General features: G+C 34.7%; 1 protein-coding gene across 15 annotated transcripts in view; it reads right to left on the minus strand.

The window, feature by feature from the left end:
* Positions 1-19,909, minus strand: part of Ppp1r9a (protein phosphatase 1 regulatory subunit 9A) — a 291,628-nt gene that overhangs the window by 84,942 nt on the left and 186,777 nt on the right. For all 15 annotated transcript variants that reach the window (XM_063242525.1, XM_063242522.1, XM_063242531.1 and 12 more), the window contains one exon: positions 1,878-2,013. In XM_063242525.1, the coding sequence (XP_063098595.1) occupies positions 1,878-2,013 (136 nt within the window). The remainder of the gene's footprint in view (positions 1-1,877; positions 2,014-19,909) is intronic.

Genomic DNA, 19,909 nt, shown 5'->3' on the forward strand with positions numbered 1-19,909 from the left:
CATTTGCTATCTTCCAATTGCTATATGCTATGTTCTTACATATGAATGTGAAATAAAAACATTCTTTTCGTATTTATTCAATAGATCAAAAATATAATTCTGGAACATATTCCAAAAATACACACACACACACACATACACACACAGACAAGCTTATCTGCTTGAGCTGAAAACTTTTGGTGAAAAATGTGATTAATTCCTCAAAATACCCAGAGGAAAATGTGATATGTGACTTAAACATTTCACCTGGATAAGCCTCAAAGAAAGACGGGGTTTTATTACTCTCATTCTTTAGAACTGCTGTCGCACATCACACTTACAGAATGACAAGTTGGAAGAGATGTGGAGATCTAGCCTCCTCCCCATACCTTAAAGCAAGGCTCCTGAGCCACCTACACAAGAAATACTGGCTTCCTCCCTTTCCACCACTTGATGTCACCATACTCTCCTGAATCTTGGGACCACAATCTTTCTCATAGGGTGCAGAGGTAAAAACTAAACCTGCAGTGGATGATTCTAAAATCCTGCAATAGGCTTGCAGCCAAAGCAAATCAACGCCTCTAATAAAACATAAAACACTGGAGCAGAGAATTGAAAATTAGGTAAATCCAAGTACAAATATTTGAGAAATTAGCATTTTAATTTTAGAATCCAAAATAACATTTAAAAATATGATTTTAATAATTTTCATATCTAGCTACCAGTACAACTAAAAAATACGTCCCATTTGAAGTGGACTCTACAAGTGAAAAAATAAGTAAATAGAATTTCAAAAGAATATTAAAGAGTTTCTAATAAAAAGTTAATTGATATACTATTTGTAATTTTTCACAATAATACACAGAATACATCCACTGTATACTGCAAACATAAGAAAACTTATTACACATCTGTGCTAAAACATCTCAAAATAAACACACAGGAAAAATATTTAAATATCCAATTATCAATCTTCTCTATGTCCTAGCTAAAAACAAAAAAGTTCTAGAAAAATAATATATTCAGGTGAGAGCAAATGCTAAACATGAAGTTTCACTATGTTTACAACAGCTAGGATAATGAATATTTATTTTATCACAATATGTAATAATTATAAAGTACTACAACTAAATTGTTGGATCTTTTGACACGCCAATATGAAACAGACGCATGATTGGCTGTGTTCATCACATAACACACTGTCCCATTTTATCAGTGGATGTTGGCACTGACATTAGAAATAGGCCAGCATCTGTATTACATTGCAGCACACAAGGGTTCTAGAGAGCTGTTTTTACTTGGGCGTTAGCATGTCCTCGTTTACTTGATTTTCTACAGAAAGCAGGAGTAAAATTATTCCAATATGTACCTATTCTGTGCAGCACATGCTGAGGGAAAAGCTGTGCTCTGCACTGTGTTAGCACAAAGCATAGTGAGCAGACTAAAGGACTTTGGGGACATGCGGGAAACAGCAATCCTTAGTACTTTCTGTGTATGTTTTTGTATGTACTAATGGTTATTTTCACTTAAATGTACTTTTTCTGTTGTTTATAAAGTAAGAAAATCATCTAATTCTAGCAATGGAAGCAGCCAGTATTCACATTTTGGTGTTCGGATCCCTTTTTGCTTCCATAAATTTCTATATAATGGTATGGTAAAAGATAAGGTTGATCTGTTCTACAGTTCACATGTGGTCAATAGGGTGCCAAAGCTTGCCTCATATGTTTCTACAAATGCTATTGTTTTCCTGTGAGGATAAATGTGTAGCTCACTGCAGACACATTCTCCTTAAGAAAAAGCAAAGGGCCTACCACACTGTCACACAATAATACGAGAGCTGCACACGGTGGTCAACACAAAGAGGACAACACAGGAAACAGCACTCACAGCCACCCTACCTCATCGTCATCCGCGTCATACTGGGCATAGTGCTGCTCCAGCAACTCTCTCTGGCGTCTCTCTTGCTCCAGGGTCTGACTTATCAGTTGGGCAACCTCACTCACTTGTCCTGGTTTTTCTCTCCCAATGACAAATCTGTAGAAAGGGCAAGGAAGACTGTGTGGTTATGACTCTCCAGCCAAAAGGAGCACTAAGCTAAGTAACCAAGCTGAGATCCCAGCAGAGTCTATGAAGTCTCCCCAAACTAGGATCACCCGTCTACTTCAAGAGTGTGCCTGGTGGGCGGAAAAGTTAGTCAAGGAAGCCACTTACACAGACACAGCTCATAAAGGGGGAAGGAGGACACTAAAAGTTAATACTTTGAGAGACATAACGGTTAAATACATTCTTTTTATTTATTTTTTGACACATGGCCTCTGTATATACTTTAAACATTTTGGACACCTTAAACAATAGAAGGAATCACAATTTCCTGTACCAAACTTCATCATTTCCATTATAATGTCCTCTTTATAAAGAAAAAAAAATTTAAGAACGTTTTGAGGTATAGAATAACTTTGATGGTCAACTGAAGGACACTGACTTTTTGTCAAATTACTAAAACTTTGCTAATAGGAAAGGGAAATAGAAGTGATATATTTTGTTTTGTTTTTAGAGGAAATTCCTTTGAGGGAAATGATGGTAGGAGAAAAAGTGTAGTCCAAGAAATAAAGGGATAAAGGGAAGTAACTCTGATACTAATTCCTATGGGGGGAAAGCAAGGAAAATTTTTATTACAAGCAACACTTATAACACATCCTTCCCAATACAATGTATTTTGCTCAAGCAATTAATCTTAACAAGGTTCCAACATTAACATATCATTCTATTTTTCTTTTCTTTTCTGTTATTGAGTCAGGGTCTCACTATGTAGTTCAGGCTAGCCTTGAACTCATTATTACCCCAGGCTGGCCTTAAACTTGCAACACTCTTCCTGTTCAAGCCTGCTCACACACCACACCCAGCAATCATTCTATTTTTCTAAAACTAAAAGTATTATGTCTTAAAGACGTGGTTTTTAAGTATCATTTAACATTACTTTGAATGTGACTCTTAATATTGCTTTTGTACTTAATTGATGGCTTCCCTTGATTAAGTTACTATATTCAATTAATTTTAAGTGACACAGACCACTGTTTTCTGCACAAACACACTGAAGGTAAAAATTCTTATACTTTGGGGTCAGGGATACAGCTCAGCAGTACAGCACCTGCATGACAAGTGCAAGGTCCTGAGTGCGATTCCTGGTATAAAAAAATCTTACATTTTGATGTTAATAGCTATCTTCTCAGAAATACTTTGAAGCAAGACTTAGCTTTGAAAATAAGCATGGGGGTGCATTATTTTTCAGTTATTTTCTATTGGGTATCAGGTATAAACAGACTATTGATACTATAACTTTTCATTTTATTCAGATATAATTTTTCACAATAAGACACATCTATTTTAACATGTAGTTCAATAAGATGACAAATATGTAAACTGACAATCACTATAAAGATAACAGAAAATCATCTCTGCCCTGGGCTCACATTAATATTTCCTAGAGTTTCATATAAATGAAACCACAAGAGAGGTTCTGTCATCTTTGGATCACTACAGTGGCTTACAGATTTATTCATGCAGTTCCCAGCACAAGGAATTTTTTCATTTTTATCACTAAATAGTATTTCATTAAATGGGATATATCACACTTGCTTGATCTATTCTGATAGGTATATAGGGGAGTTTCAAATATTAAAATTATTTATTAAAATTAATACACTAAATTATTATAAACATTTGTGTACAAGTCTTTGTAGATGTTTTCACTTCCCTTAAACAAATAACTAATACAGAAACTGGTGAATTATATGGTAAATGTATACTTTAACTTTAAAAGAACCTGCAAGATTGTTTTCTGTCTATTGTAACAGTTAACTGTGGAGGTGACCTGAATAAGAAATGCCACGTGGTTTAGTGGAAAGCAGTTCTGGATGCGTGTTATGGATTGAAAACTAGTGGTCAACTTAACGCCAGCGGGATTGCATCAGCATGGCATTGAGCAAAGATGCTCCACTTGAGGAAAGTTGCTAAGATAAATAGGTAGAAAAAAAAGGAGATGTGGAGGGTTGAGTGTTAAAGAGGCATTGTGGGTTCTCCTAAGAGTTGCTGTCTGAGCTGTTGGTTCTCCTGGAGAGACTTAGGTCCTCACATCGAGCATTGATTCCTGGCTCCGGAGGGGAAGACATGTGCTGCCTGGTCTCCAGGATGAACTCGTCATGCTGCTTCCTGGCATGTACCCGACTGTGCTTGTCGTCGGAGGAGCTCGGGGCCTCCGTGTCGCTGAGGACAGCTGTGGTGCCTTTCAGGATAGCCCTAGTCTTTGTTGTGAGTGTGACTTCTCGGCTCCAGCATAGAACCCTCATCCCACTAGCACAGCTCCTTCATCCTGCTGGCATGGACTTTCTGGCTCCCACCGCTGACCCTTGGGTCTTCCCGGCACAGATCCATAAAAGAGACTGGCGTGAGTCCTTCTTGTGGGCTCTGGACCTCCAGTTGGACTCGTGGGAGGCACTGTCCTGAGCTCTGGGTTTTTATCTGGACTCATGTGGGACATTGCTGTGGGGTTTAGGCTCTTGACTAAATAATCTATGTCTGTGGTGTTGCGGATAGATTTCCTACATTTTCCTGTGTTAACTTCTGGTGAGCATTATAAAAATATTGTAAACTCCATGTCCTAATCCTAGTTGTTCTTAGTATACAACCCCTGACTACAACAGTGCATCTGGATGATGGGCTTGTAAGCAGTAAAATGAAGAGGGAAGACCCACCCTGGAAGGGGGTGGTACCGACCCAGAGCCTAGATGGAATAAAAAGGGAAAGAGGAGGGAAGTCTGCCCTTTTTCTTTTTCAGAGGAGCTCCAGTTTTCACTATCATTTTTGGGTATTCATTCCTTCATGCTTCTAGCATGAACTCTTCGGCTTCCCTACCCAGAACCTCCAGCTTTTCACTGGGGACGCACACAGGACTGAGCATCGAGCCCTTTAACATTCACCTGGATCCTCTGGCTGTCCGCACGCGGGCAGTCATTCTGCATTCTTCCACTCTGCAGATAACCACTATAAACCTACTTTGTAAATCATATATATACAGAATCTGCTGAAAATGTATACATCAGAAAAAGAAAAAATCTGTATAAATATTTAATGCTAAATTTTTGGAATCATTGTGAGATTAATACAAGTTACCTTACGCCTCTACAATTACAAGAGATGCTCAAAGTGGTGGCCATTAGCTTCCAGACATTTACTAGTACAGCAAATTGCTAAAAATGTGTATACATTTTTTTGGAAGACTCTATATAAATCTGCACTTCTAATGAACCCTAGCTGATACAGGTACCATTTTACATTTCTACTAGCAATGCATAAGTATATTTGCTTTATTGCCACACCAAAAGCTAGTATTGTCTATTACAATTTCAGCCATTCTAGTGGGTCTCTAGTAGTATCTCAGAATGGTTTTAATTTCTAATGCCCTGATAACCAATCATATTAAATATCTTTCTGCATACTTACTGACCATTCATACATTTTCCTCAGTGAGATATTTAAAAGCTTTTGTCTGTCTCTAAAAATTGAATTTTCTTTTCATCATTGAGATTCTGGATACATATCCTTGTCTGTACTGCAGATATGTACACATAACACATTATATATGGATGTTTTATTATCATCTCCCACTTTGTGACACTCTTTATAAAAAATTTTAATTAAATTTAATATTTTTTAATTTTGTATTTCATGGAAAGCTAATTTATCAGTTTTTAAAAAGCAATGCCTTTGCTTTCTAAAGAAATCTCTGAATAAGACTGTTAAGAATTTCTCCTACTCTTCCTTATGAAGTATGAACCTTTTCCTTTCATATTAGATTTCTTTCTTTGAAATTAATTTTCATGCATGAAGTGTAATAAGGGTGAGGTGTCATCATTTTTCCAAATGGATAATCAGTTGTTAAACATTATATGTTGAAAAGACTATTCACTTACCACCAATGAATTATTTGGATATTTGAATGTATTTTGAGAGTTGGTTTCTGGAATTCCCAATATAAAATTTATACCCATACCATACTTCTTGATTCCTATATAATACATCCTAATCTAGGTGGAATGAGTTCAAATCTGGGCATCTTTTTTCACCTGTATTTGCATATAAATTTCATAATCAGCCTGTCCATGTCTAAAAGAAAGTATACTGGTGTTTGATTTAGAATTGCTTTCATCTATGCATCAGTTTTTACAGAATTAACATGTAAGCAACATTAACTCATCTGATCCATGAACATGGTATATCTCTAACTTTATTTAGATCTTCACTGTCTCTGTGTATCACACTATAGTTTTTGGTATACAGGTTTCACTCATTAACCCTATGAAAGTTTTGTTTAGATTCCTCAGGATTTTTCCATAAAAAAGATCACACCTATTATTAAGAAAGATATTTTTTCTCTCTCCTATTAATTTCTTTTGCTACTTATTGCTTTTCTGCACTGGCCAAGATATCTAAAATAAGTTAAAAAGAAGGTTGTTAAGATTAGCCATATTTGCTTTGTTCCCTGCCATTCTAAAATATCAGTTCTTAACCTAGAAAAAGAGATTGATTTCATTTGAAAATATTAAAGTTTCTCAGGTTGAAGATGCATGAAGTGTTTAATGTGTTAAACTAATCTAGAGATACACCACTATCCTGAATTTATTTTGTTTTTGGTAAATCTATGTATGAACAAATTATGTCTAATGATACATACATAAAGCAATTCAAAAACTCATATCCTAAAATGGAAATTTTAGAATAACCTAGACTGGCCTTTTATTTTTCATTAAATGTATCACAGGATAAAATATCAGAGAGCATCCCTCAACTACTACAAAGTTGACGGGAGATAAAAGGAAGCAGATAAAATATAAAATGCAGATTCATAAAATACAGTAGTCAAGCCCAATGTCAAAGGTAAATTACAATTCATGTTCACATTGGTCATGAATGCTTTAAATTCATTTTAGAATTACATTGTCAGGTTTTTAGTTTGACTTTTAGTTAAAAAGTTCTTCCTAAGAATGAAAATGTTCATTTTCTCTTCAGGGCAAGTCTTTAAAGTTATTTAATGTAATCAAAGAAGAAAAAAAGATGAGATCTGGAAATTTCTACTTGCATAACATTTGAAACAATTGCTGTTAATTCCAGAGATGAATAAAGGTCTTAACAAACAATTTGTGAAATATTTTAAAACAGAATATTATAAAGACAACAAAAGCCCAGACTATAAAGAACTCTATTATAGTAATAAATTACATAGTGATACAATATATTACACTAAATCAAAACTTTATAAGATGTGCAAGTTTATTCTTACTCTAGAAAAAAGATCTGTACTTCCCAAGCTATAATTATTTGGACATTAAAAAGAATGAGTAGATATATAATCAAAGCATCAGACGCAATAAGAATTGTTCCGTATTTCATAAATAACTAGGACTTTAAATCATAAAGGCACAGTTGTTCAAAATCAGAGCTTGATTTTCTGAATTTGCCAACTCAATTTAACATAATTTGCTATTCGCCCATATTGGTTTATATTCAAAACTGTGTTTTATTCTGATGAAGTTACACACATCCCTAGAGCCTTGTGATCTAATGTAAAGTACAGCAGAAATCTGAATAAAATTTCATCCTTGGGGCTGGGGATTTAGCTCAGCAGCACAAGCACCTGTCTTGCAAGCACACGGTCATGAGTTCGATCCCTGGTACCAATTTTTAAAAAAAAATTCATCCTTGAAGATACAGTCCAGAAGGAAAATACAAACTAGGGACACGAAACTACTATTTCAACCTCATTTTTCTGATGTGAAAATGAGTATCTAATATCAGGAGAAGGAGCCATCAAGGAATAAAATGTAATGTATGCATGACAGGATCTGGATACAATATTATGACAAAACTGAGAAATTCTTGAAAAGATTGTAACATTCCAATTACTTCACATATGCCAGTGATGGTGAACCTCCTAGGGCTTTCACTGATAATGAACAGCCAGCTGTGGCACACATGCCATAGGTTCACCACAGTGTTAAGTATTGGGTCCATTTTTAAACTGCATTTATAAGCATGGTCTATGAGATTATACATAAAATCTAGAGAATACAAAATTCCGCATAAAACATCAAATTTAAAGGAAAATTATTTCAGTTATAGACACAGAATACAGATATGCCATAATAGTATAATTTAGGGGTTAATAAAGCCTATAAAAAGGAATCACTGTTTGATAGCCTAAATTCTAAATACCACTTACAGATTCTGTGACCTTAAATGTGTCAGTATTTCTAAGCCTTAGTTTCTATATTTGTAAAATGAGTATAATACCTAAAATAAATCCATATTATATAAGCCTACAAAAAGCTTATCTAGTGCTTACAGAGTATTTAATACATGCTGATTTTTCTTTTTATTTATACTACGCATTATTATCATCCAGATAAAGTTGAATGCACTTAGAAGTGCATACACTGTTACAATTATCTTTTATTTGATCACACTTTTAAAAACAGTGCTAGTTGTTTGTCTGGTAGTTCAACCATTGAGAAAGGATAAAAATACTTGGCCTAATGCGTGTTCTGAAAATTTTAATGTCAGTTTCCATTTAAACAAAAAGAAGTACAGATTATGTGATCAGTTTAAATTGAATTTTGAGAATTCTCAATACAGAAAAATTAAATCAGCCATAATCAGTTTCAATATATATAGCCAAGTCAAGTGATGCTTTTGTTTAATTGGGATTGATTGCTTGATTGAATGATTTTGTTTTGTTGAGATAGGGTTTCACTATACAGTTCAGGCTGGCCATGAACTCACTTTATAACCCAGACTGGCCTTGAACTCACAGCAATCCTCTTGTGTCAGCCTCCCGAGTGCTGGGATCACAGGTGTGTGCTACCAGCCTGGCTCAACCTGTATTTATATTTTAGATATTATTTCCAAGTGTAATAATAATACCTGTAGACAAATCAGTCTACTTCTAAATTTAAAGTTTCTTTAAGAGAAAAATGCTTTTACTATCAGTTTTTTTTCTTCAACATGGAATGAAAAGATCTTTTTATTTATAAAGGATAAAGAACTAAAACTAAACTTGAATAGATATTTTAATTAAAAACAGTATTTTCAAAACATAACTGACAAATGACAGCTAAACTAAACTAAAAGTAAAACTAAAATCTATGATTCAGGTCTGTGTTTTTAGCATGTTTTTTTTTTTTTAAGTGTTTAAAAAAATTACCTTGTTTCAATGTGAATTATGTCGCTAAGAAGAGTTTACTTTCACCCTCATGCCTCTGGGACATGATAAATAATGGTGGGTACATCAGTTACTTATTTTCTTTTCATCTACTATCAGACCAAGGAATAAAGTTCAGATGTCTCTATTCTAATTTAGCATATTACATATTTTAAAAATTTTGAATTCACCTCCATGAAAATGTTTGTTTTCAAAAGGTATACCCAGAGTATACAAGCTTAATCACAAGCACTGTGTCTTTGAAGAGCATTTCACAAACTATTAATTTTAAGGATTTACTACATTTTAATTTTTAAAAATTCATAAGTATACATATTCTATTTCAAGGGCTACATACCATTTGATAGATGTAAATTTAAAAGATGTTTTTCAAAAATTCTATATCCTTTCTAGAAATGACGTTTCTTTAATGGCTACCTTGGATGTCTCAAGTTAAACACTTTGGTGTATGAACATTAAAACGGTAGTCTGTCCAACTGTACATGGTGATAACAGAAAATATTTATATCAAGTCCCCTCATCTCAAGTCCCCTTTAATTAGATATTTTAAATTCCTACAGGTTTTAATCTTTTGTCTAATACAAGCAGTAGCTGACTATTTTTACATGTTTAAGATTAAAAGTTCTACTACTCATGGTCTTGAATCTGTAGTAGCTTCTCCTCTTCTCTCAGGGAAAGGGGTAGTTTTAGGAGTAAATAAAACTCATAATGACTATCGGTTTCAATGAACTCAGAAATTCCCTCATTGCCCATTACATACATACATATATATATATATATATATATATATACAATATATAACACTATCTTGAACAATCACAAAACCATAGTAAAAAGCTAAATTCTCATCTGCCTCCTACACTATTAGGGCAACGAAAAAGTGTGAGATGAAAATATTCCCAAAATGTATTGTACTTTCATGATCATAAGTAAAAACAGAAGAAACATATTTCCATATTTAGAAATTACATGTCTAAGTATCTATGCAAATATAAACAGTGCATATTTATAACTCCTGTTTCATTCATTTTTATTTCCTTCTGTGTATCATAATGTCTTCCCAAAAGGAAAAATTTCACAGTATGAATGTCACAGTAACTATTATCTGTAACCACTGCTATAAAGTCCTGGCCTTCAGAAGTGAAAACGGCTCCATATTAAAAAGTAATTAAGCCAGGCATGGTGCTGCACTCCTGTAATCCCAGTACTTAAGAGACTGAGAGAAGAGGGTTGTCATGAGTCCTAAGCCAGCCTACACTCTGCAGTGAGTTCAAGGCCAGCCTAGGCCAGCTTAAGCTACATAATAGGGTCATGTTTTAGAAAAAGAAAATTAAATCCGTTTGGTGGTGATAAATGCACAATGAATAAATGACTATTGGTCATGGGTAGCCAGTACTTTCCAGAAGGTACTTGGTTTATAATAGTAAAGTGAATAATAGTAAAGAGAAAACATATAAATCATTAGAAATTTCTTCATACTGAAACAAAATCTCTCCTCTATAGTAACAAGTTTCGTAACTGCTGAGTAGCATGGCTGTATAACCTCTTTTCTAGGATTCACTCATTCAAATGCTCTATTAACTTTTACCACACCTTATTTAAATTTTCCACTTTTATGGCAAAACGTAGACTCCTTTAACTTTTATATATGGGAGAAAAATGTTTATATCTGTTCATCATTTTGGTCAAGTTTTCCTAAACTATTTCAAGTTTTTCAGGGCTCTCTTTAAATTGGGTATGGAACACTGTGGTATAACAATCTACCTGTCCATTATCTTTGACTATCCATATCCACCATTCCAACTTATTAATCACTACTGGGGCAGGCAGCCTCTGATATGGACTCCAGTGACTCTGATCCTAATATTCATGTCTTGTGTAATTCCCTCCCTTGGAGGTGGCCACATGCACCAACTCACCTTTGTCAAATGAAATACAGAACTACAAAGATGCCCTTTCCATATCAGGCTACAAAAAGTTAGCAGGTTCACTGTGGGCACTCTTTTTGATGACTATCTAGAGAAGCCAGTTTCCATCTTATGAGGAATCCTTGCAGAGAAGCTCATGTGATGGCTTGGTATGGATCACAGAAAACAGGAGACAATAAAATTGCATTGTTCTGGGTCACTCAAATCTGAGACACACATTATGGAACAACAGATACACCATCTAGGCCCAGTGCACAGTGAAAATCAAGACGGCAAAGGTCCTTCATATAACTAGATGCAAGAACCTGAATTATTAAAAATTACGTTCAAATCCATGTTTCAGTACAGAGAAAGGTCCAGGTGTAGAGAACTTTATGATTTTTTTTTTCCTGATTAAAAAGTAAAAAATGATGAATTGGTGTTTAAAATAAAATACACGGCACTACAAAAATCTACAGATTGTTAAGAAAATTCAGTTCGATTACATCTACCTTCGTTAAAGGAGCTAATCCTCCTTTCTATATCACTGCTACCATTAATACTAATCAGTCACTACGGTGCTTTTTAATTTAATCACAGGTGTTATCACACACATTCACTTTTATTGAGGTCAAATTTATATATAACAAAATTGACAAAAGATTGATTTAGATAATCCAGTGCATGCATATGAATGAGGCAAAGTCAATAGCCACCACATGGGACATTTTCATGACCTCAAGAATGTTGCTTCTCTCCATTTTGCAGGCATTTTCTCCACCTATCTGTGGTTTTGAACAATTGACATTTGTTTTCCATCATGATAGCTTTGTATTTCCTACAATCTTACACAAATGGAATCCAGCAGTCTAAAGGCCTTTGTGTCTGGTTTCTCTTAGTACAGGGTTGTGAGTGCCTTACACAGTGATGCATGCATCAGTAGTTTGTGCCTTAGCATTGCTGAGAAATATTCCATTGCATGACATATAATACATTTTAAGTATCCAATTATCAGCTGAAAAACTTCTGAGCTGTTTCCAGCTTTGAGCTACTATAAATAAAGCACCTATGAACAGTCAAGCCTAAGCCTTTGTATAGATACATCTTTTATTGCTCTTGAGTAAATAGCTAGGAGAAGTGCTGGCTGCTATAATAAATGTGTATTTAACTTTATGAGAACCTGTCAAACTGTTCTGCAGAGTGACTGTAATGTTTTGTATCCCCATCAGCAATGAATAAATGCTAAAGTTGCTCCATATTGCTTGTCAATACATAAAATTACCAGTCTCTTAAATTTCAGCCTTTCTAGTAGTGGTATAGTCACATTTTGTTGTGAATTTGATTTGCATTACCCTAATGATCAGCAATATTCAGTAGCATTTCGTGTGTTTAAACTACCTACCTTCTTTGGTTAATGTCACCTCAAATGATTTTTAACAGGGTTGAATTAAAACTGTATTAAGAGTATTATAACAACTTTATTGAATAAGTGTCCTTTAGATCTTCTATATAATTCCTTTATCAGAATTTGTTCAATAAATACTCATTTTTGTGGCTTGTTTTCTCACTTTCTTAGATAACTTCTAAGCAAATGTTTAGTTTTTATGCAGTATAATTTACTATTATTTTGATTTATATTTGCTTTTGTACTAAAAAGAACTCGCATTAATCCAAGATCATAAAGATTTTTGCTCATTTTTGACAGACCTTATGCTTTTTGTTGCTGCAGTTTCTAGATATGTTGTGTGATGAGGGTCAAGGTTTCATTTCTTTGTTTTATTTTTGTTTTGTTTTTAATGAGGTCATTCAAATAGTCTGGCATCATTTGTTGAGAAGACTGTAATTTCCTCTACTGAATTATTTTGTTGTTTCCATAAAAGATAATTTCTTTAAGTTTTTACAGGACTATATTGCAATTTTTCTGTTCCATTAATTTATTATTAGTATCCTTATGCCTAAACCAGACTTCCTTGATTAGGAAAGATTTCAGACAATAAAAGCCTCCAAATTTCATCTTTTTAAAAACAATGAAAACTTACACAAAATAACCTCTTAGATCTCTCTCTTCATATTTGCATATATATATATATATACGTATACATGCACACACATATCTATATATCTATATATGTATCACTAAATGTGAACTTCTTGTCTCAGCCTCCCAGAGCGCTGGGATTACGGGCCTGCATTAGCAGCAGGTTAATTGGGGGAAGTAAACATTTCAGCAGTATAATGCATACTAATGTAGGAATACGACCTATTTTTTCCATTTTTTTAAGTTGCCTTCCCTTTGTCACAGGTACAGAAACTAAATAAAAGTGAAGGTAGATATATGGGGAGAATTGTTGGCACTGAAGGGGGGAACAGTTGGTCTCTGGCCACTATGATATTAGCTGAAAATTTTACTTAGATGCTACTCACTACATTGGAGATATACCTTTCTATTTCAAATTTATGGAGTCTTTTTAAAGCTCCATCTCCTGAGGTAAACAAATGATTTTTCACCTATCTACCTACACTCAGTCTTTACTTCCCTTGAATTCTTGAAATGTAGTTATACCACTTTAATGTTTAATGTTAATATACTTTCAAATTATACTAATTTTACTATCTCTAACATTCCTACAAAAGTTTCTATTGTATAACTTTTCCACTTATCTTAAATCTTTACTGTCTTTATTCACCTGACTGGTGGTTTTTGTTTATGTGTGAGACAGATTTTTTTTTTTTTTGTATCCTAATAAATATTTTTGAACATTATTCTGAACCAGTTAAGTCACTTGGAAATAGGTCTTTCTGAGGTTTGCTTTTAGGCTTTTGTATGTATGTGGGATCAGAGCCACAGTTAGATTAGAGCTAAATTCCTTTGACCTGCTTTATCTGTCTTCTTTCATATTTAATATTGTACACCAAGAATAAGCCACCCTGAAATCTCATGAGCTAAAAAGCGAAGTCATTTTATTAGGTCTTATTTTCTACCTGCCACAGTATAGAAGATGTTGCTAAACTTTTTGTCATTACATAACAAAGATCCTTCTTCTTTCAGTATCAGAAACATTTTCATTTTTGAACCAGTGCCTCTTCACGGCTATCAGGTTGCTTCTAGTCTCTGCAGAGGCTATTTGAATTTTTCCAACACTTTCCTAAGTTTTCTTCCAGTCTCACTAACAGTCTAGTCCCAAATCCACTTCCACAGTTTCTGGTTTTTCATATAGCTACAACCTGAATTCAGGTGCCAAAGCCTGTGTGAAGCTGTCTTTGTTGATGTAAGATCCTACATCTATAGACACTACCTTCTGTAGTTGCTGGAAGTCAAGAATTCAGGGACAGTGTGGCCGGGGTTCAGGCTTGGGGTTTCCCTTGAAGTTCAAACACATCTGTCAGTGAGGCCTGCAGTCCTCTAAATACTCTGCTAAGGCTGGAGGCTCTCCTGCTAGGGCCTCCCGACATAGCTGGCAAACTGGTGCTGGCTGTTGGCAGGCCCAACTTCTGCTTTGGGTGAGCAATCTTCAGAGGCTGCTTGAGAGCCTTCTCAGTGTGGCAGCTGGATTTCTCCAGGGTTGGTGATGAAAAACCAAGCAGGAAGGTAATACTTTCTATAACTCAGCCTTGGACACCACAGATCATGCCTTCCTTCATTTTCTAATCACTATCTGGCCTCAAGAGGAATCAATACAGTAGCCAAATACCACGAGGGCAAGAGCAACAGAGGATTGAGATGGAAATGGATGAGATGGAAATGAAAAGGCAAACATGGCAATAAGATAGAAATTGACTTGGGGTTGAGACAACATAAAATAGTGTAATATGAGAATGTTCATTCTCTAAGAAGTGATTCATGAACTGAGACTTGCAATTGAGTAACTGGCCAAGTAGATATCATGTGTCACAGGGGAGACAGTGAGGTAATTCCTGGACTGCAGTTTGAATGCCTGAGAACCAGAAGTGGCAATGTGCAAGAACTACGAAGATGGATGTTCCAGCTCAAACAGGAGGCTGGAATTCATCCCTCCTCCAAGTTTTTGTTTTATTTGCAGGGTACTAGTGAAGACAACCTTTACTCAGTCAATTAATGCAATGGCAATCTCCTCCAGAAATATTCTCTCAGGTACACCTAGGTGAGCTTGTACTAGTATCTGGGCCACAATGGCAAATAAAGTTAACCATAGCAGCCTACTAAATCAGGTACGAGCTACAAACCCAATTATTATACAAGCAATTTTGATAGGTTGTTATATCTTACTTTGAAACTAATCATTGACCTATGTTTTGCAAAACATCATTTATCTCTATTTGGCACATTTCATAGCTTTCGCCAAGGATCATGGGGAAGCCATACTCCAGACAACTCTCCAAATGACCACTGTCCCATCCTGACTGGCTCTAGGTTAATTCCTGCTTCACCACAACACTGTACACTTTATTTACTGCTCCCTTCTTTGAAATTAATTATATTTAATGTTTGTATTGTATAGGTTGGATATCATGGTATCAACTTAAACATAAAATGTTTTAATAGTTGTTTAAAAACCTGTAATACTTATAATTGATAAATGTGACTTTCCCAATGTTAACATAGTTAACAGAAAAAAATTTTATTTTCATCAACAGATTCTGAATTATGTGAACAATAGTCTGCACTCAGTTAACTAGAATCAACATATTTATTTACCGATTCAAGGCTCATTTATCTATTAGAATGCTAAATGATAGTTTTCTTAGAGATCTTTTTTTTTTTTTTTTTTTGTCTTTTTCCTTTTTATCGGTACCAGGGATTGAACTCACGACCGCACATTTGCAAGGCTTATGCCACTGAGCTAAACCCCCAGCCCCTTCTTGGAGATCTTTAAAAGCCCAATTATGTTTGTTGGGTATGTTTACATATGGGGAAATTAATTCTGAACTATAAATTATAAATTCATCAAGAGAAAATAATAAAAAATAGTTTTAAAGGGCTAAAAACCACTTGTATATCAAAAGAACATAGAAATCACTAGATATTAACAGATTAATTCAAAGTTATACAAAACTATTTTCCATTTATTTTTGTATATAGAATTTAGCCATGCATTAGCATTATTCCAGAGTCATAAATTTATAAAGCTGATTCAATCCCTTGTGTTTATTCTCTGTGAATGATGGAGATGTGTACTGAATTACACTACTGCTATCCTATAGGTCAAATCCTAGAGATGACTGTTAGAAACCATTAGTAATACATAAAACATTTATTGATATTTTTCTCTGATGTTGAGACCAGTTCCCAAGGACAAATTTTTCTGATAACTGCTTTTTTTTTTAACTTAAACTAGATCTCCTGTGTTCAGTTTCCTACTCAATCATTTGATGGTTTTATGAATTTACACAAGTGTTTAAATCTCCCTGTACCTCAGTTCCTTCTGTAAAACTTGGCATTAGTGTAGCACGTGTCCCTTGTATTTATCACCTGTCTTCTTGGTCTCCATAAATGCATGAACCAATTCTGTCCTCTGTCTGTCTGTCTATCTACCTATATATCCACCTATCTATTTACCTATCCTTTCATCTTCCCTGCATCATCTTGGTTCTGTTCTCAGGAAAATCCTGAGTAAGAAATTAACCCTGGGTATTTTTAATGGATGAGGCTGGTCATTTAGTGTTCATGTAGTAGAAATGTATCTACATGATCCTTACCACAAACTGACTATGGAATTTTTGGTACCAAGGTGCTTTATGTACATACCCATCACAGTAAAATAATGAGTTCTGTGAGACCCAGGTGTGAGAAGAATACTGTGGCTGAGTTGGCCATATCTACCCTTTAATACATACATAAATACACACACATACATGTATATCCTTCTGTTACTGCATTATATTATACTGAGCATAAATTGCTTGAGTCTTATGAGTTCCTTCCTTAACAAAGTACTGAATATATATAACACATTTCTCATTGTTAATAGTTATAAAATGATGCCCATAAATCCGGGAAATAAAAGCAGTTTACTAATACTTTGAACCAGGCCTGGGCTTCCAATATCTTCCAGGATCCTAACATAGTTTGAGATGAATCTCTTCTAATATGCTGCATCTCATAAAAACAATATACGGTTAAGAAATACTCCCTCAAAATTTATCAAATTAAAATACCTGTATTTTTTTTCTCCAATTAGTTAAAAGATGCTTCTAATGTGGTTTCTTCTATTTTATTAATTCCCAAATTAAGTATGAGCACTCAAAGGTTAATAAAATAAAGCATATGGACTAGAAAGATAGAAAAAGATTGCTTACACTTATGAGAACAAAGTTATAGGAATCTGTGTAACTCTGATTTATATCCAAATGCTGGCATGTATTTAATATACAGTTCCAGAAAAAAAAAAAAAAAACTTAATCTCTAATACTTAAAAACAATCACAATCCACATCCATTTCAATTTTCTTTAGCTTCAGATCTTCCTCCTAGATCTTTAAAGCTGTGAGCTCTACATATTCCTTTCAGGTATGTGCTTTGTGGTTAGAAAAGTTTAAACTAAACATATTAGCTTTTCAGCCTTTTGAAAACACATTTTAGGGGGCTGGGGATTTAGCTCAGCACCATAAGCGCCTGCCTTGCAAGCAGGAGTCGTGAGTTCGATCCCCAGTACTGATAAAAAGGAAAAAAAGACAAAAAGAAAATACATTTTAGTAATTACTAAAAGCCATATTGAGGTCTCTAATGAGTAAGAAATATAGACTCACATATATGTTAGATTTTCAAAGCACATTTCATTAAAAATACAGGTCTAAAGTTGCAGATACAGCTCAGTGTAGCACTCTTGCCTAGCAGGTGCAAAGCCCTGGGTTCAAATCCCAGTACCTCAAAAATAAAGAAACAGGTTTTTGAATCTTGTTTTTGCATTAGAACCTTATGAAGAGTTACTCTCCAGTAATACACTCAGAGGATTCAAATATTTTTAAGATAACATTGATGTGTTCTTCATAGCCTATTAATTTAGATGCTAGATCGAGTAATTTCAGTAAATTAAGATCCTGCAATAAAATAATTTAAGAAAAAAGTAAAGGGACCTAAACTTCCATGTTCACATCAAGATTTTTGTAAAATTAGTGAGAAATAAGACACATGTCTTTTAATAACAGAGCAGTTACTTTTGTAGCCTCAAGGTCAGACAAGTAGTACAAATAAGGAGCATTACGAAAAAGAAGAGCCACCAGAGGATCAGGACTTCCTGGAGGAAAAGAGCTGCCATAGGTTCTTTAGGAGAGGTCCTTTAGAAGTACCGCCTTTAGAACTGAAGACAGCATTTTAAACACAAGAAAACAGCAGAAAGAGAGGCACAAAAAATCTAACTCACAAGTCATGTTTGAAGCACAGTGCCACCACATGATGACACCAAAGCATCAAATGAATATAAAGGCACCTGGAAAGGTCACCATCATGTGCTGAGAGACGTTTAACACCAGGCCAAGAATGTATATCTCACCCAGAATGGAGGACCACTTCTTCAGAAACACTGAAGAAGAGATCGATGTGATGGAGGCAGGATTATTATGTTGACTACTTGTGAAGTCATTTTTCTACTACTAGCGGTAAACAGAAAGTTGATGCCTTTTCCTTGATAGCCTGTCACATGCTTGAAAACTGTAATTATGTTCTTCCATTAGGAGAAAGATTAAGACAATCCAAAAGAGGCAAACAGTGAAATTAGGGTGACCAGTGAAGATGCAATTTTCAATCTGTACAAATCTTGATAACATCACAAAATTATGTGGTCAACAGTCATATGTGAAAGGAATGAGTATGATTTCATGTCACGATAAACTGTTTTCTAACTAAGAAATGTTCTTGCAAGTCTGAGTGTGTATCTTGCTTCTTTAGTGTTTTAATGTATCTTAAAGTCTAACAGGCAGCTCCAAAACAAGTGCGATACTGACATGGGAAGGTGCCTTCTCAAGAACACGGTGATCTGGAAAAAGGTGATCGTATTTACTTAAGAGTCTTCCTACGCAGCTCTGAAAGAGCTTCCGTGGTTTTTCCTCTACTCTTGCTTTTTCTCAGGTTTGTAGTCAAAGCAGTATCCTAGAAACATCAACACAATGCCTGTATAAATCATTCAGGTTGATTCCTTCAATCAGCCTTTCAGTATCAACGGTGCTTTCCCACTAGAGGTCTAATGCTTGAACTCAAGTTTGCACAACATCAAATATGCTGCAGTGAAACTCTAATGCTGCTCTCTTTATGTTAACACATGTGTATTTTCAGAATGTTTGGTAGCCTCAATTTATCATGAGGCACTATACCATTTTCCCTAATTACAGATACTGAAAGTCTCTTTAATGTGTTCCATTATATGACTTTGGAAAAGCATTAAGATATAAATAATGCTATTTTTAAAAAGTAAACTATTATCAAATAAACTGATTTTAAACCTTCATTTTAGTAGGCTCAGGATGGCTTCTTTACTCATTTTCTGTCCAATTAAGATAGGAAAGTTACACTTCAACAAAGATTGGTAACTAGCCAAGTCTTTAAAACAGTAAGCAGAATGGGATTGTGGAATTTTCTTTCAAAATATGCTCTTTAATTGTTACACTTCATAATTTATAAAAAAAAAAAACCCTTACCCTTCAAACCAAATAAAAAAAAATAAAAACAGTAAGTAGATTTTTAAAATATACTTAGCCTCAAACCATTCTGCCTATTTGTCCAAATACAGTGGTGGTACCTTGGTGCATGAACTTAATTCTTTCCACAACTCTGGTCC

The sequence above is a fragment of the Cavia porcellus genome, unplaced genomic scaffold, assembly GCF_034190915.1.
Source record: "Cavia porcellus strain 051 isolate PalLab524CR breed Dunkin Hartley unplaced genomic scaffold, mCavPor4.1 scaffold_2, whole genome shotgun sequence".
Taxonomy (NCBI): Eukaryota; Metazoa; Chordata; class Mammalia; order Rodentia; family Caviidae; genus Cavia; species Cavia porcellus.